Source organism: Chelonia mydas, chromosome 1, assembly GCF_015237465.2.
Source record: "Chelonia mydas isolate rCheMyd1 chromosome 1, rCheMyd1.pri.v2, whole genome shotgun sequence".
NCBI lineage: Eukaryota > Metazoa > Chordata > Testudines > Cheloniidae > Chelonia > Chelonia mydas.
The window spans coordinates 105,363,872-105,386,256 of NC_057849.1; the positions used below are offsets into that span (position 1 = coordinate 105,363,872).

The window sequence follows — 22,385 nt, forward strand, 5'->3', positions numbered from 1 at the left end:
ACATTCAGATTCAGTAGCCAAATGGCCACAAAGGGATGCACAAGGATTGTGGCACTTGTTTCTGTCCAGGGACTGGAGTGGTGGTTGTGAGGGGGGTCATAGGACTACCCAGTGTTCTGACTGCTGATTGAGGGATGTATTTTGTTTCCCTTACACCCAAGTGTAAGGTAGGTGCATGTGTGTGGGTTTCACTTATGCAAGATTGCAATTATTCAGTTAGAGAAGAATGTATATTAACAAGTTTCAAATTTGGTGTGTTCTGGACAAATGAAAAACTGACTGAATTTGCCAACAAAAGCAAATGAAACAACCCTGCTACCTCACCCCAGGAAGTATGGGCTGGAGGGGAGAGTTAATTCCCTTGAGGAACTTCGTACTTTTTATAAGTGTACGTTTAAAAATAATTTCTATAATAATATTTATTAGCACACAACCATTCCTTATGAAGATATTCTTTTCACGTATAGTATTTGGCACAACCACATTAGGAAAAACAAGGGTTAAAATTATTTGATTTGCTAAGGATAGATCCACAGTTATCTGTCTTTTTGTCTGTAGGATCTATAATGTATCATTAGATATTACAATTCATGTTACGTTAATTATCTCTACTTTAGTCATAGTCTCTATAGAATTGACATACCTGCAGAAGGAGGCATTTTCTGAAGACTGTGTGTTTCCTAGGACTGGCATACTGTAGCTATTGTAGAAATCCATTCCTTTGTGGATGCAGCCCTATTCTATGAAGAGATATGCCAGCTGGATTTTAACCTCCTGCTTCTAAAGCATGTAAATGAAATTAGTTTCAAACCAAAGCAGCCAGGCATTCACTATCCAGGAGCAGGAGTTATAAAGTAATTGAAATTAGCAGTGACCTGCATAGCTTAGTCTTAGTGATGTGCATCAAGGGTTTCCAGCTGGAATTATTTCAACAGCAAGAAGCACTGACATTACAGCATGGCCCAAGACCAAAATTTAGTCTAACCCCAGAAGCTGCCGATTCTTCCTGAACTGAAATAGAATAAAATAAATGTTTTTTAGTACTACCACTACTTCTTTCTAGAATCCCTGTTAAAGAGATTATGCAATTGCTGCTGATTTAGTCTGCTCAGTGACTAAGCATGGTAGATGTCATTTGTAATGGAAAAACACACAAAGATTTGTTAGGGGTTCTAACTGGTGAGCAGGGCTAATTGGATTTGGCATTCGCTATTACAGTTGTTGTCCCTGTTGCTACTACCAGAAAGGAAAACCAGAATTAGAAAGGGGAGGAGCCTGAAGTAGTTTTAGAAAGAAATTATTTTAGCAGTATTCCATAAACAATATTTGCCTACTTTGTATGAATAGACACTATATTTTATTTTTGCATTTATCAAGTAATTTCCCATTTTTCTATTTTTTTACTAACTTGTTTGTGTCTTCCTAGTATTTGTATTATTTCTTTTGGAACAATTTCCCTGTCACTAGCCTTTTTTACCATCATACTGTTCCTTCCATGACAAATTGTGTCTATGCTACTAGTCTTCTACTGGCATCCCATCCAGGTCTCATTTTTCTTTAGATCTCTTCTTAGTTTGATCTAAAGCAGGGATTCTCAAACTGGGGATCGTGACCCCTCAGGTGGTCACAAGGTGGTTACATGGGGGTCACAAGCTATTAGCTCAGTGGGGATGACATTTCCCAGCCCTCATTAAATTAAATTATTCCCCCCATTTTTAATGTATGGGGGGTCACACTCAGAGACTTGCTGTGTGAAAGGGGTCACTAATACAAAAAGTTTGAAAACCACTGGTCTAAAGAATCTTTTCTTTTCTGTCTGATCTACCTTTGTTCATTTAGTCCTCAACTGTCTGGTTGTGTTTACGTTGTAAGCATTGTGCCTTTTACCACATATTCCAAGCTGCCCAAAGGACCTCTCTTTTTTTTTCAGCTGTGTATCCATGTGCTCTATAAATTCCCCACCCCTTCTTAGTGCCATTTCTTACTTCTTTCTTTCTAATCATTCCATTTATCAGACTAGACAACGTACAAGCAGTGTTTGCTGTACAAATATCTCAAGAGGCTACAATACAGTACAATGGCAGGAACTTCAAAAAAACATTTGTTTGCGGCACTCTTGCAAGATGAGTGGAAAAATTATTATGTTGACAATACAATATTGTGTCAAGATAATTTTTACTATTATTATCAAAGGGGCTGATAAACATAAGACAAATATCCCAATTTCTTTTAGCTATAAAGAACAGTTTCCCCTTTGTACTTGTTAGGATTCAATTCCCTAGTTTGGCAGTGACAGTACAGAGTCAGGATTTGTCTGCACAGGGAGTTTAATGTGAAGCTTTTTGATGTGCATCTGATAACTCACAGTATATACCGGTAGCATACACATGGGATGCCTGTTCCACTTTCAGTTTGCATCGTGTGAACACATGGCGGTGGTTTATGTGAACTGAGGGAGTAGAGTTCTCAAAGGTTTTCCCATGGTCCTTTGGTTCATGGCTAAGCAATGTGCATCATGGGATTGTTTTCCCTGTGAATTGTGGGATGCAAAGCAGAAGCCATGTGGGTTCAGGCTTTTTTCAAGTTTCCGTCTCTGCCCCATGCTTCCTTTCTGGGAGGGCTAGCACTATTTTTGAAATGCTGCCAGCATGGACCAGAAATGCACTGCAGCGTTATGGTGGCAAGCATGAATAAACAAAGGCTGCTTGGGCTGTATTACAACATTCAGACCTGGACACATTCAGCGTAGGCCTTGCCTGCTGCACCACTCAGCAGATGGGGCAGGTGCAGAATAGTCAATGGCAGCATCCCCGGCTTCTCCAGCAGCAGGAGAATGCTGTGAAGCTGTTGCACCAGGATGAGGATGCCGCGCTGTTGGAACAAGAGGACCGGTTCCTGGATCAGCAAACCCGTGTGGAATGGCAGGAGAGGATAATTCTGCAGAGAACCTGCAGTGGCAAGAGAATGTAAGGCTGGGGAGGGATACCTTTTTTGAGATCTGTACAGAGCTGCCCCTAGACCGTCAGCAACAGCATACCAACATGCAGTGTCCCATACCTATAGAGAAGCAGGTTGCCATTGCCTGTAGCCAACCAGTTCAGCATGAGCAGATCAACCATGGGGGCCATTCTTACGCAGGTCCGCTGTGTCATCAATATGGTACTGTCTCACCATGTTATAAAGCTGGATAATTAATGCTCAGGGGATTATTGATGGCTTTGCCTACATGGGAGTACCAAAGTGTATGGAGGCAGTTGATGGAACCCACGTACCTATCATTTTTCCCTGCCGGGGTGAAGAATTTATAAACAGGAAGTGGTGTTTCTCCCTGGTACTCAAAGGATTGGTTGACCACCCCAGCAGGTTTATAGACAAAAATGCAGTTAAATAGAACTGAGTTCCAAAAGTCCATCCTCAGATGGACCCTTCCAGATCACCTGCATTTTTGTCTGTAACCCTGCTGGGGTGGTCTGGAAGGGTCCAGCTGAGGATCTTTCGGAACTCAGTTCTATATAAATTAATGGAGAAAGGACTGTTTTCCCCCAGGACCACTATGGACATTAAGGATATGGAGTTTGGTCTGGTTATTCTGGGTACCCCCGCTTATTCTCTGATGTTCTGATTAATGAAGCTATACCAGGCCACTGGTACAGAAGAAAGGAACATTTTAACCATTTCCAGTGTAGTTGCCTCATGGTTATCGAGTGTGCATTTGGCTGTTTGAAAGGCAGGTATCAAGGCTTAGGGAATGTTTGAAAGCAGCAGAAAAAAAACCATCCCGACCATTATAGCTGCATGCAGTGTTCTGCACAGTATTTGTGAGACCAAGGAAGAAAGCCTTTAACAATGCGGGAGAGGCTGAGGCTGAAGCCATTCAAGCAGCCAGCAAGGCAGAGAATGCTAACCCCCTGGGAATATTGTCAGGGATGCCTATAGTTCGTATTTTGAGTCTTATGCTTGAACATGTGTAGCTACATCCTGTTACTAATCTGTGGAGGCAGGGGAGGAGTTGGCATAGACTGTGAGCAATGCAGTATTGCTTATGGGTGGTGGAAGCAGGATGTTGCCTATATACTTTTGTAAAACCATATGAATTGTTTTAGCTTTATTTAAAGGATTTTAGGTGTTACATGCAGTGATGAGTCATAATGGACCAAAATGGATTTTAAATGTTTTTATTAGAAAACAACAATAACAAAACAAAACAAAAATGTATTGAACTGATAGATGCATAACAATGCCTTTTTTTTAAAAAAATTCATTTACAAAAAAATCTACTCACTAATCAACAAAAGGCAAACCTTTGAAGAAAACAACCACGCAAACCAAACGGAAAGTGCAACAATGCAAACAGTGCAAAAAAAAAGGTTGTGTGGTGTAGGCTTAAAATTACAGGTGCATATAAATCTTCCCTCTGCCTCGTCTTGTAGAGCGGATTCTGGTCAGCAATTCAAAAATTTCAGGTGTTTTATAAGACTTAAATGACCTGGACTTCCAGGAACCAGTGTTCTTGATGGGCAAATGTTGGAGCTGAGTGGCGTATGGCCTTTGGAACAAGTGCTGTGTGGTACAGTGGGGAGGAATTGCTGCTGGTCCTATTGGCCAGTGTTGGCCAGGAGGCTGAAGGACATGGCCGGGTCCTGTCTCACAGACTACTGGACCTGCTGGCCTAGCAGGAACATGTTTTATAGTAGAGCATCCTGGCTCAGGATAGTGTCCATGAGTTGGTTCTGCATCCCCATCTTTTTTTATGCTTTCCTTGGCCACTGCCACACTGTCCTTGGCCACTGCCACACTGTCCTTGGCCACTGCCATGATCTCCTGGGACAGCTGTATTTCTTTTCTCCCTCAGGGTCATCATGTACCGCCTCCACCTCTAAGCCAGTGTGGTCTTTTTCTAGGACTCTGCCATGAGTTCTCCAAAGATCTCATCCTGTCTTTCTTTTTTAATCCCCTCAGGCTGGCCAGCCTCTGAACAGTAGATAGAAGCCTTGTCCTTGTGACTGTGGGAATAGGGAAGAAAAAAAACCAGTTTCTTGTTGTTCACATTTTGGAGAGGCCATGATAGAATATTTTTTAGTGTGCATATGTGACTATACCTTCCTAAGGTTCTTCCCAGTCTTGGGGAACCTCAGGGATAGTAAGTAGTCTGAGTGTGAGTTGGCATGGGGTGTCCTGGGATTTCTGTCTGCTATACGTGGTATTTGCCGCGGTGTGTTAATAGCTTAGAGGAGTGGGGTGCATTGGAATTATGCTCCTGTTTTGGTTTGGAACTTCTGTTTGTGCATTCGAGGCATTTTTATGGTGTCAGAGGAGGTGAGGCCACTATGGGGGGACATTGGGGTTGAACTGGACAGTTACCCCCTCTGTATGTCCTTTAGGCTGTCCTGACTCTCGATGACTTTAGGGTGAGGCAGGTGACTAGGAATGATCTTATTCAAAAAGGCAGAGGGCAGACAAGTGAGACACACTCTGATGTTATTGAGCAGAAGTACTGTGGCGTGGAAGGGGCTTTCAAGCTATACTGCGGTAGGGATGGATGTGCAACTATTCCTTATAATGTGCGAACCAAGATCGAACAATTCCTCAGTCTTACGTTCTGCTTTATTTCTCCTGTAGAGATGCAGAGAATGCAGAAAAAAATAAATAGTGTCCTGCAATGATTGCCAGCTAGAACATGTGTTAGAGGGCATTTCAACCTCAGCAGGGAACAGTACTGTTTGTAACTGGTATCTTTTCTGAATATGCAACGTCAATGTCTACCTCATGTAAAGTATGAAAACTAGCCAAATGTCTTTTCCTCTAACCACTGTTTTTTCCCCATTATTTAAATGTGCTGCTGGATGTGGGGTAGGGTAGAGGCTGCACTTGTGCCATATGCCAGCCTCCATTGTGGGCTGGTGAATGGACTAGAGCATGGGGTTTGTTCCTTGGGCAGGACAGACAAGGAAAGAGGAAAGGAAAATAGGCAGATGGGCAAGGACTCTCCATGCCACAGTCCTGAAAACTGTTGATAGTTGTGTCATTAGCATGAAACAGAGGCGAATTGACTGGACAGAGCAGCCGTCATTTTAGAAACATGTACTGGTAGGCTGGGCAGCATTGGATGGAGAGAGGCAGGTGAGAGCTGGAAACTCAGAAGATCATCTAAAATGGCTGTGGCCATGGGGCACCTGGCATAGAAGGTAGAAAGGCAATATAGCATAGTAATAATAAATTGTAAAACTATGTATTTACATGGCAAAGTTCCCTACAGGAGAATCTGCCTCTTTGATACTGGCCTGAGTTTCTGGCTGGGCTCAGGCTCAGCTGATGCAGGATAGGAATCAGGATGCATTGCAGCAAGGTATAACAGCAGCTGGCTTTCCAGCTGGCCCAGCATCAGGGTCCTGGATCCCAAAAGGATCCTAGCTCTCAGGGGACTGCTCCTTTCCGGCATCTTCCTGCTCATCCTCTGGTGGGAGTTGCCAGTCTTCCCTGACGTGAGGGAGAGTACAGCCAGCAGGCTCCACATGCTGTCTTGGACGAGTTGTGCTATAATTGTGTAGGATCCAGTCCAGCTCATCATGAAACGGACAGGTCACATGGTGCCAAATTGCCTCCTTTTGTCCCTCATTTAGTGTATTTACTCCTGAGCTCCTTGCTTTTTATCTGGCACTGGTCAATATCCTGGCTGGTGCCTCTCTCAAACATCTGCCTGGCAATGTCCACAAAAAGGGCTTTATTCCAGTGACTGGCCACAAGAGCTTCCCCAGTTTCGTCTGTTTTAACAGCCTTGTGTTGACAAGCCCATTGTTAAATGTGCGGAATGTTTGGGATCCGGGCCATGGCAGGTGGGAGATGTTAATGTGTCGTTGCTGATAGGGATTACCGCTGCATGTGCAGAGTGTATGTATGCCTGAGATACACTGAAATTTGGAGAAGAAATCCTAGGTTTGTGTAAGAAGTGTACATTGTGTGCACCTCTTAGTTTAGAAATATATACAATGGTTGTAGGGTTGGTTGGGGCAGGTGGACCATATCACTCTATGGCTTCGCATGGTATGGAAGTACTGACTAAAGAGGCCTTTTAAATTGAATTGTAACTGTGATATTCACATCATGCTTTTGTTACTTCAAAAATATTTTTTGTCCTTTTCTAGACAAACCTTGTGAAACTGCTGTTGATGCATCAGGCAAACCCCAGTGTTCTCAACTGCAACGATGAAAAACCCTCAGGTGGGTGATGATCCATTAATGTTATTTATGTGCTAATAAATGTGATAGTCCTTTATTTTTCCCTCTCATCATCTGTATACTGTTGGCTTAGCCCACCATGCAAAGAGTAAGTTGTGTTGTATGGAGGCATGTGAATGCCTCAAAGGGAATTTTACTGCATAATTCCACCACAAGAATGCATCATGTAATTTTAAAGAGACTGACTCAAGAAGTTTTGAGAGGTTATGTGTTCATGAGATACTGCTGTAGTTGGGATGCTTTTCACCTCTCGCCTTTGGGTTCTGAAGCTGTGGCATTATGCAAGGATCAATGCCTTAAAGGATCTTGTTAAAGTTATAGAATAGGTGATGATTTATTCAAGAGTATGTATGTAGCCCTTCTGCCAGTAAGAGTTGGCAGCAACAAGGGTTGGGTTCAGTATCTAGGGGTTCCTTTTCAACAATACAACACAAAACCAGCTCGAGCCCCACCCAGTGACCTGGGACAATTACACACCACCCCCTGGGCGCCTCAAGCACAAAGTCTGAGTGTAGCAAAAAAAAAATTAATAAAAGGAGGGAAATATCTCAGCATTAATTTAGGAAAACACAGCAAACAGGGCTCGTAAACATAAACCATGAACAAAAGACCACTCCCCAAATAAGTTGGGCAGTGTCCTTTTCCCTCAGGTTCTTAAGTCCAGCAAAAGTCCCTTTAATGTGCCCTTCCCTTCTCTGCACCCCACTCACAGTTGTTGTCCGTGGACAGTGCAGACCCAGAGTTCAGAGGTTCATCTGCAGAGTTTACCTCCCACCCTGGGTGGTGGGGGTGAGGGGTACAGAGGCACCTTACTCCTGATGGCTGATTGCTGCGCCTCTCTGCCAGCCACACGGCTGGCCAATTGCTGCACCTCTCTGCAGGGCTTCTCTTAGGCCCTCTCCACCAGCTGCCTGGCTGGCTGATTACTGCACCTCTCCACTGGCTGCCCTGCCAGCCAGTCGCCGAGATGTCTTCAGGCCCCATCTCTTAACACAGCTCTCAGTGATTTCAGCTGTTAGTGGGGGAGTCTCACTGCTGGTGCACACTGGACAGTCTCTTGCATCAGAGACACTGTCCCAAAGCAGGTCTAACACTTAGACCTAGGTATCAGTAATTTCAGCTCTTCAGTTTGTAACAAGTCTCTCAATTGAGTCTAAATTAGCTCTTTTATTACACAGTGAAGAGATGACAAGTGAAATGGTGTCAAAGGCCCTTAAGCAGGGCCCACACCACCAGGTACAAGTACCTGTCCCCACCCACTCTCAACTCACTGGGCTTTGAAACCCATGTCCCCTGCCTAGCGATTACCATTTAGTTGAGGGTGAGTCTCTCAATCAGGATATGCCAAATACAGTTCTGCTGCGCTTGATTCATGCAAGGATAACAACCCTTTATTACTCCTGCCCCAATAACAAGGATCCAACACCAGCCAAAAATGATCATTTGGGCAAGCAAGCCCATCATGCTGAGCACATAGGCAGGGTGGGTGTACCCATGCAAACAAGTTCAGCCCTTGAAGTGCTCTTCTGCAGCTCATCACTAGATGTCGGGGAGAGCTCATTCAGACTCTGCTTACATGTATTTTAAAATAATAGCATTTCTTGTATACTTTATGTAATCCAAAGTCATCCAAAAAACCTGAGAACATAATATAAAAAGATCCATGCATCAAATGTCTTCTTTATAACTTTTAGTATTATTTTTAGCATATATTTGATTTTCTTGTTCCTTTGGAGACTTGGTTTTGGTGGTTCCTGTCTTTCTCTACCTCCCCATATCCAGAATTAGATGCTACAATGTCGGATGCTCATCTCCATGATTTTCAGAGATGCTCAGGATTGGCAGGCCATAACCAGTGAGCCCTGATCAGGATATCATGATCAGCTCAGTTATCACAGGGAAACATGTTTCCCAGTTTACTGCAACCCTTTATTTTTGCAGAGATGGCCGTCCCTGGTCAGCTCTGCAGCTCCTTTGCAAAAACTGCCTCTACCCCTCCTCTGAGGGTCTTCCTTTTTCCTTCTTCCTCCACCCACCAATTAGCCCATTGCTTCTCCAGGGTACATGGCTGCATGCTGCTTCTGCTCTTCATATAGGTTGGCACAGCAGCAGCTGCTAAATGAACCCTGGATGTTTAATAATGTTGCAAAAGCAAAATGTCGCAAAAGCAGTTTACCCTGCTCCATAGTACTGCTGCTTTGAGGCATGTCTCTAGCCCACTAGACTCAAAGAGCAGCACTGTCATTGTCTCAGAAGTTAACGTCCTCAGAGTAGATATGAGGAAATTAATTATTTTGAAATTGGAATGTATATAGAATATAGAATGAGAAAATGGAAGTCTAGTACTGTAAAAAACTGAAGAGTCTTATTGGCAGGCTAGGAGAAGTAGTGTCCTCAGCATAAGTCACCTTATATCTAAGGCAACGATTTTGTCACGGACGTCGCGGAAGTCAAGGATTCTGTGACTTCCAGAGACCTCAATGACTTCAACCTGTGGCACCTGGGAGCTGCAGGCAGCAGGGCCCCAGGAATTTTGAACCGCCGTGGGTGGCAGGGGGGTGCTCTGCAGCTCCCAGCCCCTGTGGGGGGCCGGGAGATCCTGCATCTCCCAGTCATTGCGGGCCGTGGGGGGACACCCAGAGCTCCCAGGCCCTGCAGGAGGGAGGGGCCCCCCAGAACTCCGGGCTGCTGCACTCCTAGGCATGGGTATCGGGGTGAGCCCACAGCTCTGAGCCACAGGCAGTGCAGGACCTGCAGCTCGGAGCCAGGCCTCCTGCCTTCAGCTTGCATTTTGTCATGCATATTTTTAGTAAAAGTCACAGGCTTCCATGAATTTTTATTTGCCCGTGACCTATCCGTGACTTTTACTAAAAATATATGTGACAAAATCTTAGCCTTACTTATAAATAAAGTATTAGAGGTGAAGAAGGCAGATACCCTGGAGAAGAGGAGCAACCAAAGCAGGGGTGGCCAACCTGAGCCTGAGAATGAGCCAGAATTTACCAATGTACATTGCCAAAGAGCCACAGTAATATGTCAGCAGCCCCCCATCAGCTTCCACCCCCACTCCCAGCGCCTCCTGCCCACTAGCAGCCCCACTGATCAGCACCCCCTGCTCCCTCCCTGCACCTCCCGATCAGCTGTTTCATGGCATGCAGGAGGCTCGGGGTGGGGGGGAGACGAGCCAGGGCACGGCAGGCTCAGGGGAGGGGGTGGGAAGGGGTGGAGTGGGTGCAGGGCCTGTGTCAGAGTCAGGGGTTGAGCAGTGAGCACCCCCGGCACACTGGAAAGTTGGCGCCTGTAGCTCCAGCCCTGGTGTCGGTGCCAATAGAAGGAGCCGCATATTAACTTCTGAAGAGGCTGGCCACCCCTGAACCAAAGAAATGTCTAGTTTCAGAGTAACAGCCGTGTTAGTCTGTATTCGCAAAAAGAAAAGGAGTACTTGTGGCACCTTAGAGACTAACCAATTTATTTGAGCATAAGCTTTCGTGAGCTACAGCTCACTTCATCGGATGCATACTGTGGAAAGTGTAGAAGTGTAGAAGATCTTTTTATACACATGGTTTGTGTGTATAAAAAGATCTTCTACACTTTCCACAGTATGCATCCGATGAAGTGAGCTGTAGCTCACGAAAGCTTATGCTCAAATAAATTGGTTAGTCTCTAAAGTGCCACAAGTACTCCTTTTCTTTTTTTAAAGAAATGTCTAGTACATTAAACAAAGCATTATTATTAAAAATCCTTCTGTGGAAGTACAATACCTTACCTTCTGAGGAAAGGTTGCAATGAGTGAACATAAGCCAGCCTCTTATCTGAAAACTTAAACCTTAACTCAGAATATTCAGATAGCACAAAAAACAAAGTGGCTTTCAGCACTTCAATTTGTGCAAATCAATATACAATTTTAAGTGTCAGACTGATTTGTGGGGGAAAATATACCAAGAGCTTTCAGTACTCTCTTTTGTTCAAAAACATTGTTTAATTATTGTTTGCAGTGTTTTAGTTGCCATGTTGGTCCTAGGATATTAGAGAGAAAACGTGGGTGCTCTGTGTAGCTCAAAAGTTTCTCTTTCACCAACAAAGGTTGGTCCCATAAAAGATATTACCTCACCCACCCCATCTCTCTAATTCTTCAGTTATGGCATTCAATATTTTTATCTTCCTGTAGTTCACATAATATTGAATAGTTTAGCTCCTAGTAGAATGAGACTGGCTTTGAAGTTTTGTAATCAATGATGATGTAATTTCATACCGAAGGCATCATACATTTATTTTTTCCGAATAACCTAGTGCACTATTTTTGATAAATATCAGGAGCAGTGCTTGTCCTTTTGACAAAATGTTGGTATAAACTTTTGTTAAATCTTAATCTGATCTGGAGTTTTGAGTCAAGGAGGGTTATGCTGTTCTACTTTCTTTTGCCTGATAGTCTTGTTATGCCACTATCTAGATATTGCAGCTTCTGAATTCATTGAGGAAATGCTGCTGAAGGCTGAAACTGTCTGGGAGGAAAAAATGAAAGACCCTTTATCTGTTTCTACTTTATCACAAGAGGAGCCATATGAAGAGATCATCCATGATCTGCCTGCACTTTCCAATAAACTGTAAGTTTTTTTAATTGTTCAGTGTATTAAAGTGATAAAATGCTGGGGCAAGATTTTCCTATAGATTGCAAGCACAGCTGATGGGCTAATTAAGTTCCTCATTTTAGAAAGTTGCTATATGTTTCTCTAGTTTTGGTCCCCTATCTCTACTAAGTTTGCTTTAATTTTGTAAATCAATATAGGCTGTAAGGTACGGTAAGAAGAACCTAATGTATTGTTATTTTCCTCAGTAAAAAATCCTGGGTTATTTTAGGAGAATTACTGTGGGGTACCATTTTAGACTCAGTCATGCTCCCATTAAGATAGATAAGAATGAACTGGTAAAACTACCATTGACTTCCATAGGAGCAGGGTCATGTTCTGAGAATAAGAATAACAGAACTGCCTATGGACAGAAGTAAAGACTGCTTCACGTAGTTACTGATTGTAGTCTGAATTGTACCACATATGGTAATTCAGGTGTGAGGTGGAGAGAATGGTAGCATTCCATAGAATGAACTCAGAGTTCAGTGACTAGGTGGAACACAGATTCAAGTCTCTCTCTTGACAAAAAGTTGGATTTTGATCTTTGTTTGTATTCTTGCAAATCTTAGAAGGGGACACTCTTAAATTTGGGAAAGGTGGTGTAAACTGGGTGGGTGTGAGGGGGTTATATAGCAGTGAGCAACAGGTTCGGTCCCTTAATTGCTAATTTCTAGACATTGTAATGTGTGGATTTTTTAAAAGGTGCAGATCATTTATAAAGAAAAGTGTAAGATTATTTCTGGTTGCTAGCATTACTCTTTTGTCTGTGTGTTTGTATAATCTTTTCATTTTTTCTACATAAAACAACTAAAACGCTTATACATAGAGTAATAAAATAAATAAAGTTTAATGTGTATATTATCACTGATATTTAGTAGTAGTTACAATTTACGTTCTATAAAGAGTTTACAGACTATATAAGAATCAGGAAGGAACAGACGATAACCAGGAAATGGTTAACCCTTTAAATTCAAGGTTCCATGTTACACGGTCACATTTAGGAAAGATTCTATATTTAGTACATGGTAGATCTGGAGTATTTATTCCAGTCTGGGAATGTGTCTGTAGCAATCACTAATGTAGCTGGATGCTGGACAGTCTTGGGTTTTTTGATTGAACACTAGTTCAGCGCTAGTCTACACTGGCAACGTTAAAGCACTGCTGCGGCTTTAGGAGAGAGCTCTCCCAGCACTCCAAAAAACCCACCTCCCTGAGGGGCGTGGCTCCCAGTGCTGGTGCACTGTCTACACTGGTTCTTTACAGTGCTGAAACTTGCTGCGCTTTGGGGGGTGTTTTTTCACACCCCCTAAGTGAGGCAGTCACAACGCTGTAAAGTGCCAGTGTAGACAAATCCTAATCCCATCTAATCCTCATGGTGAAGATAGTTTGAATAAGAAAATCATTTTACATAAAACTTGCATTGTGTTCAATGAATAAGTAATCTTAACAATCTTAAAATAATAAAGTAGTTCAGCTTTCAAAGTGTCAAACATTGGTTTTGCATTACAAACCCTTGAATTTAAGATAGGCTTTTTTGTTTTCAGTGAAAACATTAATAACACCATTATTGTAACAGTGATGATTTTTCGTTTTGTCATCCTCAATAAACACAGAACTGAAGTGAAAGTTATACACATACCAATCATTTTTATCAAACAATTTTCAACCTGTATCCTGCAGTTTTATGTGATGTGCCATTCTCAAAAACAGCAAAATGGAGTTGCCTGGCCTGAGGGCAACCTTACCTTTAAACCTACCTCTTTAAAAAAAAAAAAAATGTTTGCTAGTTGGTTTTCCAAATGACTCCTATGGTTATCAAAGTATCTCCGAATGCAGCCAATAATATTTCTGATTCTGTGAAACTGAACAATAGCTGAGTTTTAAAACTTGACACATTCAAAATTTTGGAACTTGTTACATACATAGTCTTTAGCAAGGAGTGCACAATATGCTAAATTGGAGGTGAGGGATGGTTTAGGAAAAAAGTTAAACATTGTCATTCTGTGCATGCATAAGAAGGTATATTGCTAAGTTCTGAAGTTACCTCTTCTACTTAGGTGCATGCATGTGAACTGAATTTTTCTGGCCATGTGCACTTTTAAAAACAGGCTAACTAGAAGCTGAAGTTTAGCTGTAGCACATTGACCTGGACTCTTCCTGCCCCTTGACCAGCCTCCCATTCTTTATTCTCCTAACAGCTTTTTTGTTATGCTTGATCATTAGATTATGCATTCATTTCAGATTTCCTGTACTCTGGAACTTTGTGTCACAGATTGCACTCTGCCTTCCAGAGCTATCAACATTTGAAGGACTTGGTTGGGACACAGCACAGAGGCTGTGCGATCTTCTCTCCTCATCCCTTGCTTCCTAAAATGTAAAGGAAGAGAGTGACTCACTGAGAAATTTCCAATGGTTACCATTTATACGATGATAATGAAAATAACTATTGTGGACCTTCATCCAGAAATACCTGTAAAATTCATTGAAAAATTAAAATAACTGATTCTGAAGATGAACCATCTGTGGAAGATGAAACTGCCTGACTTTATATTCTCTTTCCCCCTTTCTATTGATCTATGTTTGCCCTCAGAGGCTCACTCTGGGCAGATCTAGTAATAATTCACAGGAGCAGGAGGCTTGTCCTTTTCGGTACTGTGACCTAGGCTGTGTAATACCCAACCAGAGGGGTTTAGACAGTGCTCTAGACAAGGGTTTCTCAAACTTTCTGATGCCAAGGACTGACTTGCAGCCTTCCTAAACTGTGTCAGGGAGATCTCTGGGACTGGCACCAATCCTCGGGCTGGTTGTTAAGAAACACTGCTCTAGATTGATTCCTTCAGTGCAAAATCCATCTTTTGACAAAAGACAAGTCACAGTAGCAGGAGCCATGAGGATAATTACTTTTTTCTAAGCAAAAATATAATGAAGCTAACCCCAGAAGGGGCAGGGAACATCACACTTTTGTTTGTCCTATATTCTCTCACAACATTCAATGACCAGATACCATAACTTGGTTGATACTTATAAGTTCCCAGATATCATAGTTTGGTTGGTGTTGTAGAAGTTTACAGGATTAGAACAGGCATTACAAATACAAATTGTGTCAAATTCTCTACTGCAGCATAAAGGGGCAGGAAAGCAGCTGGAACTGGCTAGCTGAGAATTCCCCTGCTGTGGGAGATCTCTCAGCAGGCACAGAATCAGCATATCTGGACCATGACCCACTTGGCCTTGGCATACTTAGAGCACAGAACAGTCTTTTCCCCACGTCCTCCTGTACAGTCCCTTAAGAGACCGTTGTCAGATGGCATAAATTACAGAAGACCCCAGATTGCCCTAACCCAGTGGTGGGCAACCTGCGGCCTGCGGGCCACATGTGGCCCGTCAGGGTAATCTGCTGGTGGGCCGCAAGATATTTTGCTGACATTGACAGTCCACAGACAGTCCACGGTTTGCCGTTCCTGGCCAATGGGAGCTGAGAGAAGCAGTGTGGGCCACAGGGATGTGCTGGCTGCTGCTTCCTGCAGCTTCCATTGGCTGGGAAAGGTGAACCGCGGCCACTGGGAGCTGCGGGCAGCTGTGCCTGCAGATGGTCAACATCAGCAAAATGTCTTGTGGCCCACCAGCAGATTGCTCTGACGGGCCATGTGCAGCCCGCAGGCTGCAGGTTGCCCAACACTGCCCTAAGCTATTCTGCATGTATGTGCCATCAGAATCAGGGAGGTGTAATGGCCTCTTGTATCCGCTCCCCTCCATTCTTGCGTGCTGAGCAGATCTTGGCTCTGGAGAGAATCTGTTTGTACAGCACCTAGTACTATGGGGGCCCTGATCTATGATTGAGGCGTCTCAGGGCATGTCTGCACAGCAAAGAAAAATGCATGGCTGGCCCACGCCAGCTGAATTGTTCTCGCAAGCCTCAGGCTGTGGGGCTCTAGGATCTGGAGGGATGGGAGGGTCCCAGAGCTCAGTCTCCACCTGGAGCCAAGAAGTCTGCATAGCAATGAAACAGCCCCACAGTCCTGTGAGCCTGAGTTTGCTGGCTCAAGCCAAACACGGGTTTTTCTTTGTTGTGTAGATATATCCTCAGCGCTGCCACAATACAAGTAATAATAATTTGGCAATTGTTCCTTTAATCAAGACCATGGCCACAGCAAATGGTGGGTGAACTTTATCTTTCCCTTCCTGCTTTTGTATGCTCAGTTCTGCACCCTATTGAGTTTTAATGTTCTGATATGAGGATATGTAGTATGATTCAGATGAGCTATCTGTAAGAGTAAACTGAAACAATACTTTGTAACTGTAACATATAGATATTTCTTCTGTTGTAACAGGTGAAGAGTGTGTAGTTGAATAGAGCTGTTAAAGTCATATTTTGAACAATATTAAAGAAGGAGTCAGTGTTAGAAACCAATTGCCAATTGTCCCTGCTCTAGCAACCGAATTTAATTTGTCCAATTTGGGTTTCAATTACAGCATTGATTTTGTCCAGAACAGTATGAAGAGATGAATTGATGGTCAATATGTACTCCTCAATTAAAGAGAAAAGTTTTGTTGCCAGGGTGTTTGTATTATGCTAGGTTACCAAGCAGACATGATTTTGATGAGCAATCATTTGGCTCAGCTGGCTGAACTCCTGGGACTGTGAAGCAATAATTCCTTTACTGGAATATGTTTCTTTTCTTGTTCTTCCATTGACTAATTTTACTATATGTGATTTACAAGAGACAGATTAGGAAGATAAATTACAAGAAATGCCAATAATGATTATATGTAAGTGCTCTTTCCCTCTCCACATATTCAGATTGTATCAGCAACCTCAAGTCGTTTGGGATTTACAAAATGTGTTTATGATGTACCTTTACTGTTTGCATTACCATCTGATCTGAGTTTTTCTCATTGTTCTGATAAAACATTATCACTCATGAATAAACATGCAAGAGAATGTTGGAGCATAACCCAATTAAAAAGATGATTTCACATTGTATGTCAGACTTTTATATGATAAATATTTATTCTTGCTTGTTTCAGCTAACAGGCAAAATATAGGATTACAATACTTGGTATCATTTTACTAAAAATATAAAAATCTTAGGCATGAAGTTCTCTTAAGAAGAAATTCAATTTTTCTTCTTCAAGTAGTGTCACTATTGATGCTGCACTTCCAGTGTGTGTATGCCCCATGTGCCTTTGATCAGAGATTTTCATTAGCAGTGCACATTTGCCCTGCGCATTTACCCTAGACGTCCTCATGTCCCACACCAAAGCTCCACTCTCAGAACCTTCTTGACCACCTCAGACTGAGACACAGCTTAGCGTGTCCTTATGGAGTCTGCCTTGGCTTCTTTGCCTTTGGTGACTTCAGTTTGCCTTAGTTTAGTTTAAATTAGTTTCATTTTGTCAGTTAGTTAATTAATTAGTTGACTTCTTTTTGGAAGATTGTTTATTATTTCCTCCCGCATGGGAACCCTTTCTCCCTGAGAGGGATACATCCAGTTCAGCGGGTTTTAAACTCTGCCTCACGTGCTGTGAGGCCATTCCAATCAGTGATGGACACTCCATGCACATTCACTGTTTAGCAGAGTCACGCATCCCACAGAAGTGTAATTTCTGTTTATCCCACAAGTCCAGGGCAAGACAGAACTGGGAAATTAAGCTGTGACTGTTAATGATGGAGTGCTCCCTTTGACCTGCTTTGGAATCAGGTCAAGATAGCGCCTCCCCACTTACCTCAGTCTCTGCCACTTTTATCTCAGTTCAGCATGCCCCCTGAAAGGGAAGGCTTCAGAGGCCTCCTCTAAAGGTCCCCAGAGGGGAGCTCTAACTCCTCTCTTAAGGAATCTACCTTGAAAAGACTTCGCTGTCCAAACAGGTCAGTAGCTTTGGGAGATTCCACTTAAAGCATGGTACAGTGGATGCTAAGGGTTCCTCTGGTATTCAGGGGGCAAATGTTGTTCTCTAAGAGCAAATGTTGTTTTATTCAACACCTTCCTCCAGACCAAACGGAATAGTTCCAGGCTATTATTGCAGAGGGACAGTTACTAATGTCCTTAGAAGCTGCAGATACTGCTGCTTGTTCTATCTCCAGAGCAGTGGTGATGGATAGGGCCTCTGTCTCCATTTGTCTGGTTTCCCCATAGAAGTCCAGAATAGAATAGGATCTTCCGTTTGATGGACTGAAGTTGTTCGTGGAGAATACCGATGAATCGCTCCACACACTACAAGACTATGGAGCCACATTGCATTCATTGGGCATCTATTCAGTAGATAGCAAATGGCCAAAGATGCTGCCCAATGCACTTCTCTGGGTTTAAGAGACCTTTCAAACCTCCAAGAAAGAGGCAGAGGTTCCAGAGAAAGAGATCCAGACTTACAAGTTCCCCTGAGTGTACTCAGTGGTCTTCCAGGGGGTACATCAACTCATCTAGCTATTAGCCTAGTTTTACAACAGGCTACATAAAAAGCACTAGCAAAGTCAGTATAAACTAAAATTTCATATAGACAATGACTTGTTTATACTGCTCTATATGCTATATCCTGAAATGAAAGTACAACAATTATATTTAAATTGATTTATTTTATAATTATATGGTGAAAATGATAAAGTAAGCAATTTTTCACTAAAAGTGTGGCTGTGACATTTTTGTATTGTTAGGTCTGATTTTTTAAGTTTTTAAGTGAGGTGAAGCTTGAGGGAACAAAAGACAAACCAGACTCTTGAAAGGGGTACAGTAGTCTGGAAAGGTTGAGAGCCACTGCTTTAATCCATCTGACACAGCAGGCTTCTTCTTAAAAATGTCAGTTTTGACAAGATGGTCGACAGTTTGAACCCTCCCCTTTCTCTAGACAGTCAGCTGCAATTATTTGCCCAGCTGCCCCTGTTTGGCAACTGCCTATCCGATTTCCAACAAGCTTGGAATGTATCATGTTGGCTGAAGTGGTGCTGCAAGCAATAACAATGGGCTCTACACCATCCACTTTTCTTTCCTTCCTCCCTCCTTTGCATCGCCCTTCCCCATTTCCTCTTCAGGGGCCCTTCTCATGAGCTCTTATTACAGTGTGGTTTACACTAGAAAATTAGGTTGGTTTAACTGTGTCAGTCAAGGGTGTGAAAAATCCACCCCCCTAAAAGACATAGTTAAGCCTACATAAGTCCCTGTGTAGACAGCACTAGGTTGACAGAAGAATTCTTTCATTGATCTAACTACTGCCTGTCAGGAAGGGGCGGACCCTTCACCGATGGGAAACCCCTCCCTCCTGGGGGGTGGGGAGGGAGTGCCACCCATCCCTGCTCTGTCCCCAGTTCCACTGTGGCCCGACCCCAGCCATAGCTCCCCTCCTGGCCTCAGCTCCCAGCCATGGCCCCAAGCCCAGACTTAGGGCTGCCAGGTGCCTGGTTTTCAACTGGAAAGTCTGGTCGGAAAGGCAACGTGGCAGTGCCTGATCAGCACTGCTGATCAGACATTTAAAGTCTGGTTACCTGCAGTAACTGGCCTCCGCCACTGGGGGTGGGGTGGTGGGAAGAGCAACAGCTGCTGCTGCTGCTGCTGGAGCCTGGGGGAGCACTCAGGGATAGCTCCAGCAAGAAAGGTACCAGTGGCTCCTCCGTCCTACCCCAGCACAGCTCACTCTCCCCTGCCCTGCCCCATTCACTCCCATCCTCAGAGCATGACTCCCTTTCCCCCATCCTGCCCCACTCATTCCCCCACCCTAGCTTCCGGGGGGTGGGGGCGCAGACCAGGTAAGGGAAGGGAGCTATTGAAAAAGTTTGGAGACCACTGACTAAGACAAACCGATGTCAGTTCCCCAACAGGTGAAACAGACTCGTGGAAGAATGATCACAATGCAGGTGCAGGAGTTCCCTTCCTCCAACTGGTGCCAATGGTAATTGTAGCTAGAGATGTATCTCTGTTGGGATAGAGTATATACGGCCCATATGGTACAGGGCATATGATTGCCCCAAGAAACCACCCTCCCCATCAACCTGCTGGAGCTCAGGACAGCCAGAAATTCTTGCCTTCATTTTCTGCCTCTCATCAGAGACAAGTCTATCAAAATCATGACAACAATGTGGCCTGCATGTTTTACATTGACCAGTGGGAAAGGGTCAGATCCACTCTCCACCCACACCGAAGCAATACAGTTATGGAACTAGTGGATAAGGCATTGCATAAGATTTTTGGCATTAATCAAGGGGTTTCCCATCGGTGAAGGGTCCGCCCCTTCCTGACAGGCAGTAGTTAGATCAAGGAATTAATCTCCCTGGCAGACAAAACTTCACAGCTGATGCTCTCAGCAAGACTACAAATGGGAGTTGGATTCCCAGTTTCTTGTCGGCATATTGGAGGTTCCCAAAAGTGGACTTCTTCGCCACAGCTACAGACAAAGAGTGCTACCTGTTCTGTTGCATCGGAGGCTTCGGTCACAGCTCATTGAGGGAGGCATTCCTCCTTCCTTGGGTGGAGAAGCATGTCCTCCTACACCTCTTATTCTCCAGGTGGTGAACAAGATTAGACAGGACAAAGCCAGAGTTTCCTAATAGCCCTGACATGGTCAAGGCAGACATGGTTTCCTTACCTAGTTCACCTAGCTGTCTGTTCAGTGATAAATCTTGCAGTCATTCCTCAACTCCTCTCACAGGGCCCCAATCAACTGTTGCGTCCCAATCTGAGAACGCTCCACCTCAAGGTGTGTCTCCTCAATGGTTTGTTGGGTTAGAGTCAGCTTGTTCTGCAGAGTACAGCAAATATTACTAACTAGTAGGAAAGAGTCTACCGGAAATACTTGCCTTCAGAAATGGAGAATATTTAGTCTCTGGTGTCAGCTCCAGAAAGTTGTTGATTCATTTAGTTGCTTTAACAGCTTTTCATCCCACAATTTATGGGTTCTCACTGTTTGCTCATCCTACAACTGTACCATTTAAGAAAGGACTGGGAAAGCTTTTTCCACAGGTTAAAGTCCCCACTTCAGTTTGGGACCTCAGTTTAGTTCTTAAAATGTCATGACACCTCTCTTTGAACCAATGGCAACTTGTTCATGATCGAGCTTGTCGATGAAGACAGCCTTTTTAGTGGATGATATTGAGGTCTTAATTGCAGACCCTCATTTCTGCAAGGACAAGATTTCCTTATGCCCCAGATTCCTTCCTAAAGTATTCTCTGAGTTTCATCTGAATCAGATTATTTATCTACCAGTTTTATTTCCAGAACCACATTATTTAGTTTTTGAGGCTGATTTTGGCAGGAGGGTGTTAGCTTTCTACCAAGATAGGACTAAATCATTCAGAAAATCTCCTCTAGACTGTTTTGTTTGCAGACAGATCTAAAGGATCTGTTATTTCTGCCCGGAGACTGTGGAAATGGATCTCTGGATGTATTATTACTTGTTAAGGTGCTGCGTCAATTCCACCTCCTCCTGGTGTGTCAGCCCATTTTATGAGGTTGCAGTCTGCACCTATGACTGTTAATTCAAAATATCCCAGTATCTGAGATTGGCAGAGTTGCTACATGGTCCTTGGTACATACCTTTTCTAGGCACTATGCCCTAATCAGTGACTCTAGATGGAATGCAGCAGTTGGCAATTCAGTTCTTTCCTCAGTTATGTACTCGATTCCGAAGCTCCCTTCTCCTTTCGGAGGTACTACTCAGGAGAAAACAAAGAGGTTACTCACCCTGTACAGTAACTTTGGTTCTTTGAGATGTGTCCCTATGGGTGCTCCACTACCCTCCCTCCTTCCCCTCTGTTTTGTATTTTGCTTATGAGACTTGGCAGTGGAGAAGGAAATGAGGCAGGTTGCCTGCACAGCCCTATATAACCTCAGTGTGGGACACAAGGATGTCTAGGACCTACTCATGGGCTGAATGGGCACTGCTAATGAAAATCCCTCTCAAAGGTGTGTGGGACACACATGCACCTGAAGTAGGGCACTCACATCTCGAAGAACCAGTTACTGTACAGGATGAGTACTCTCTTCATCTAAGGGCTTGTGTCCTGTAATGGTATAGTTAAAGCAGCAAACCTCCCTTCCCCAGAGTGGATGGAATTATACCAGTTTAAAAGTGTGTAAATTGGTATGGCTTATTCTAGTTCAGGAAATGAAATAAGCTTTACCAGCATAAGGCACCTTTATACTGATATAACTGCATCCACATCAGGGCTTACACCAGTATAACAGTATTGGTAAAAACCCATACCCCCTAACTAATGTAGTTACACTGGTATAACTTTTCTAGCATAGACGAGGCCTAACACTCACACTGACTAGATGATAAATACATACTCTGAAGTCAGGAAATGGTTCTTAGAGAAATGTTAACTTAGTCATATTGCACATACTGTATGTTTTCTGGCATATATTTTACAGCATAAATATTAAGCACAATAATGAACACATTTTTAAATCAACACAAGAATACAAAATACAACAGCTGTAATTTGGCTGAGTCAACATTGCAATGGGAAGCTTTTTTCTTTTTTCTTTGATTTCCTGGTGGAGCATTTAAATTTGTAATTTAAACACTCAA

The 22,385-nt window shown here is 43.3% G+C and overlaps 1 protein-coding gene across 4 annotated transcripts in view; it reads left to right on the forward strand.

Annotated features, from left to right (window-relative positions):
- MYO16 (myosin XVI) overlaps nucleotides 1-22,385 on the forward strand; it is a 579,449-nt gene that overhangs the window by 269,658 nt on the left and 287,406 nt on the right. For all 4 annotated transcript variants that reach the window (XM_037896729.2, XM_037896722.2, XM_043535412.1 and 1 more), the window contains exons 8-9: nucleotides 7,143-7,218; nucleotides 11,687-11,840. In XM_037896729.2, coding sequence (XP_037752657.1) covers nucleotides 7,143-7,218; nucleotides 11,687-11,840 — 230 coding nt within the window. The remainder of the gene's footprint in view (nucleotides 1-7,142; nucleotides 7,219-11,686; nucleotides 11,841-22,385) is intronic.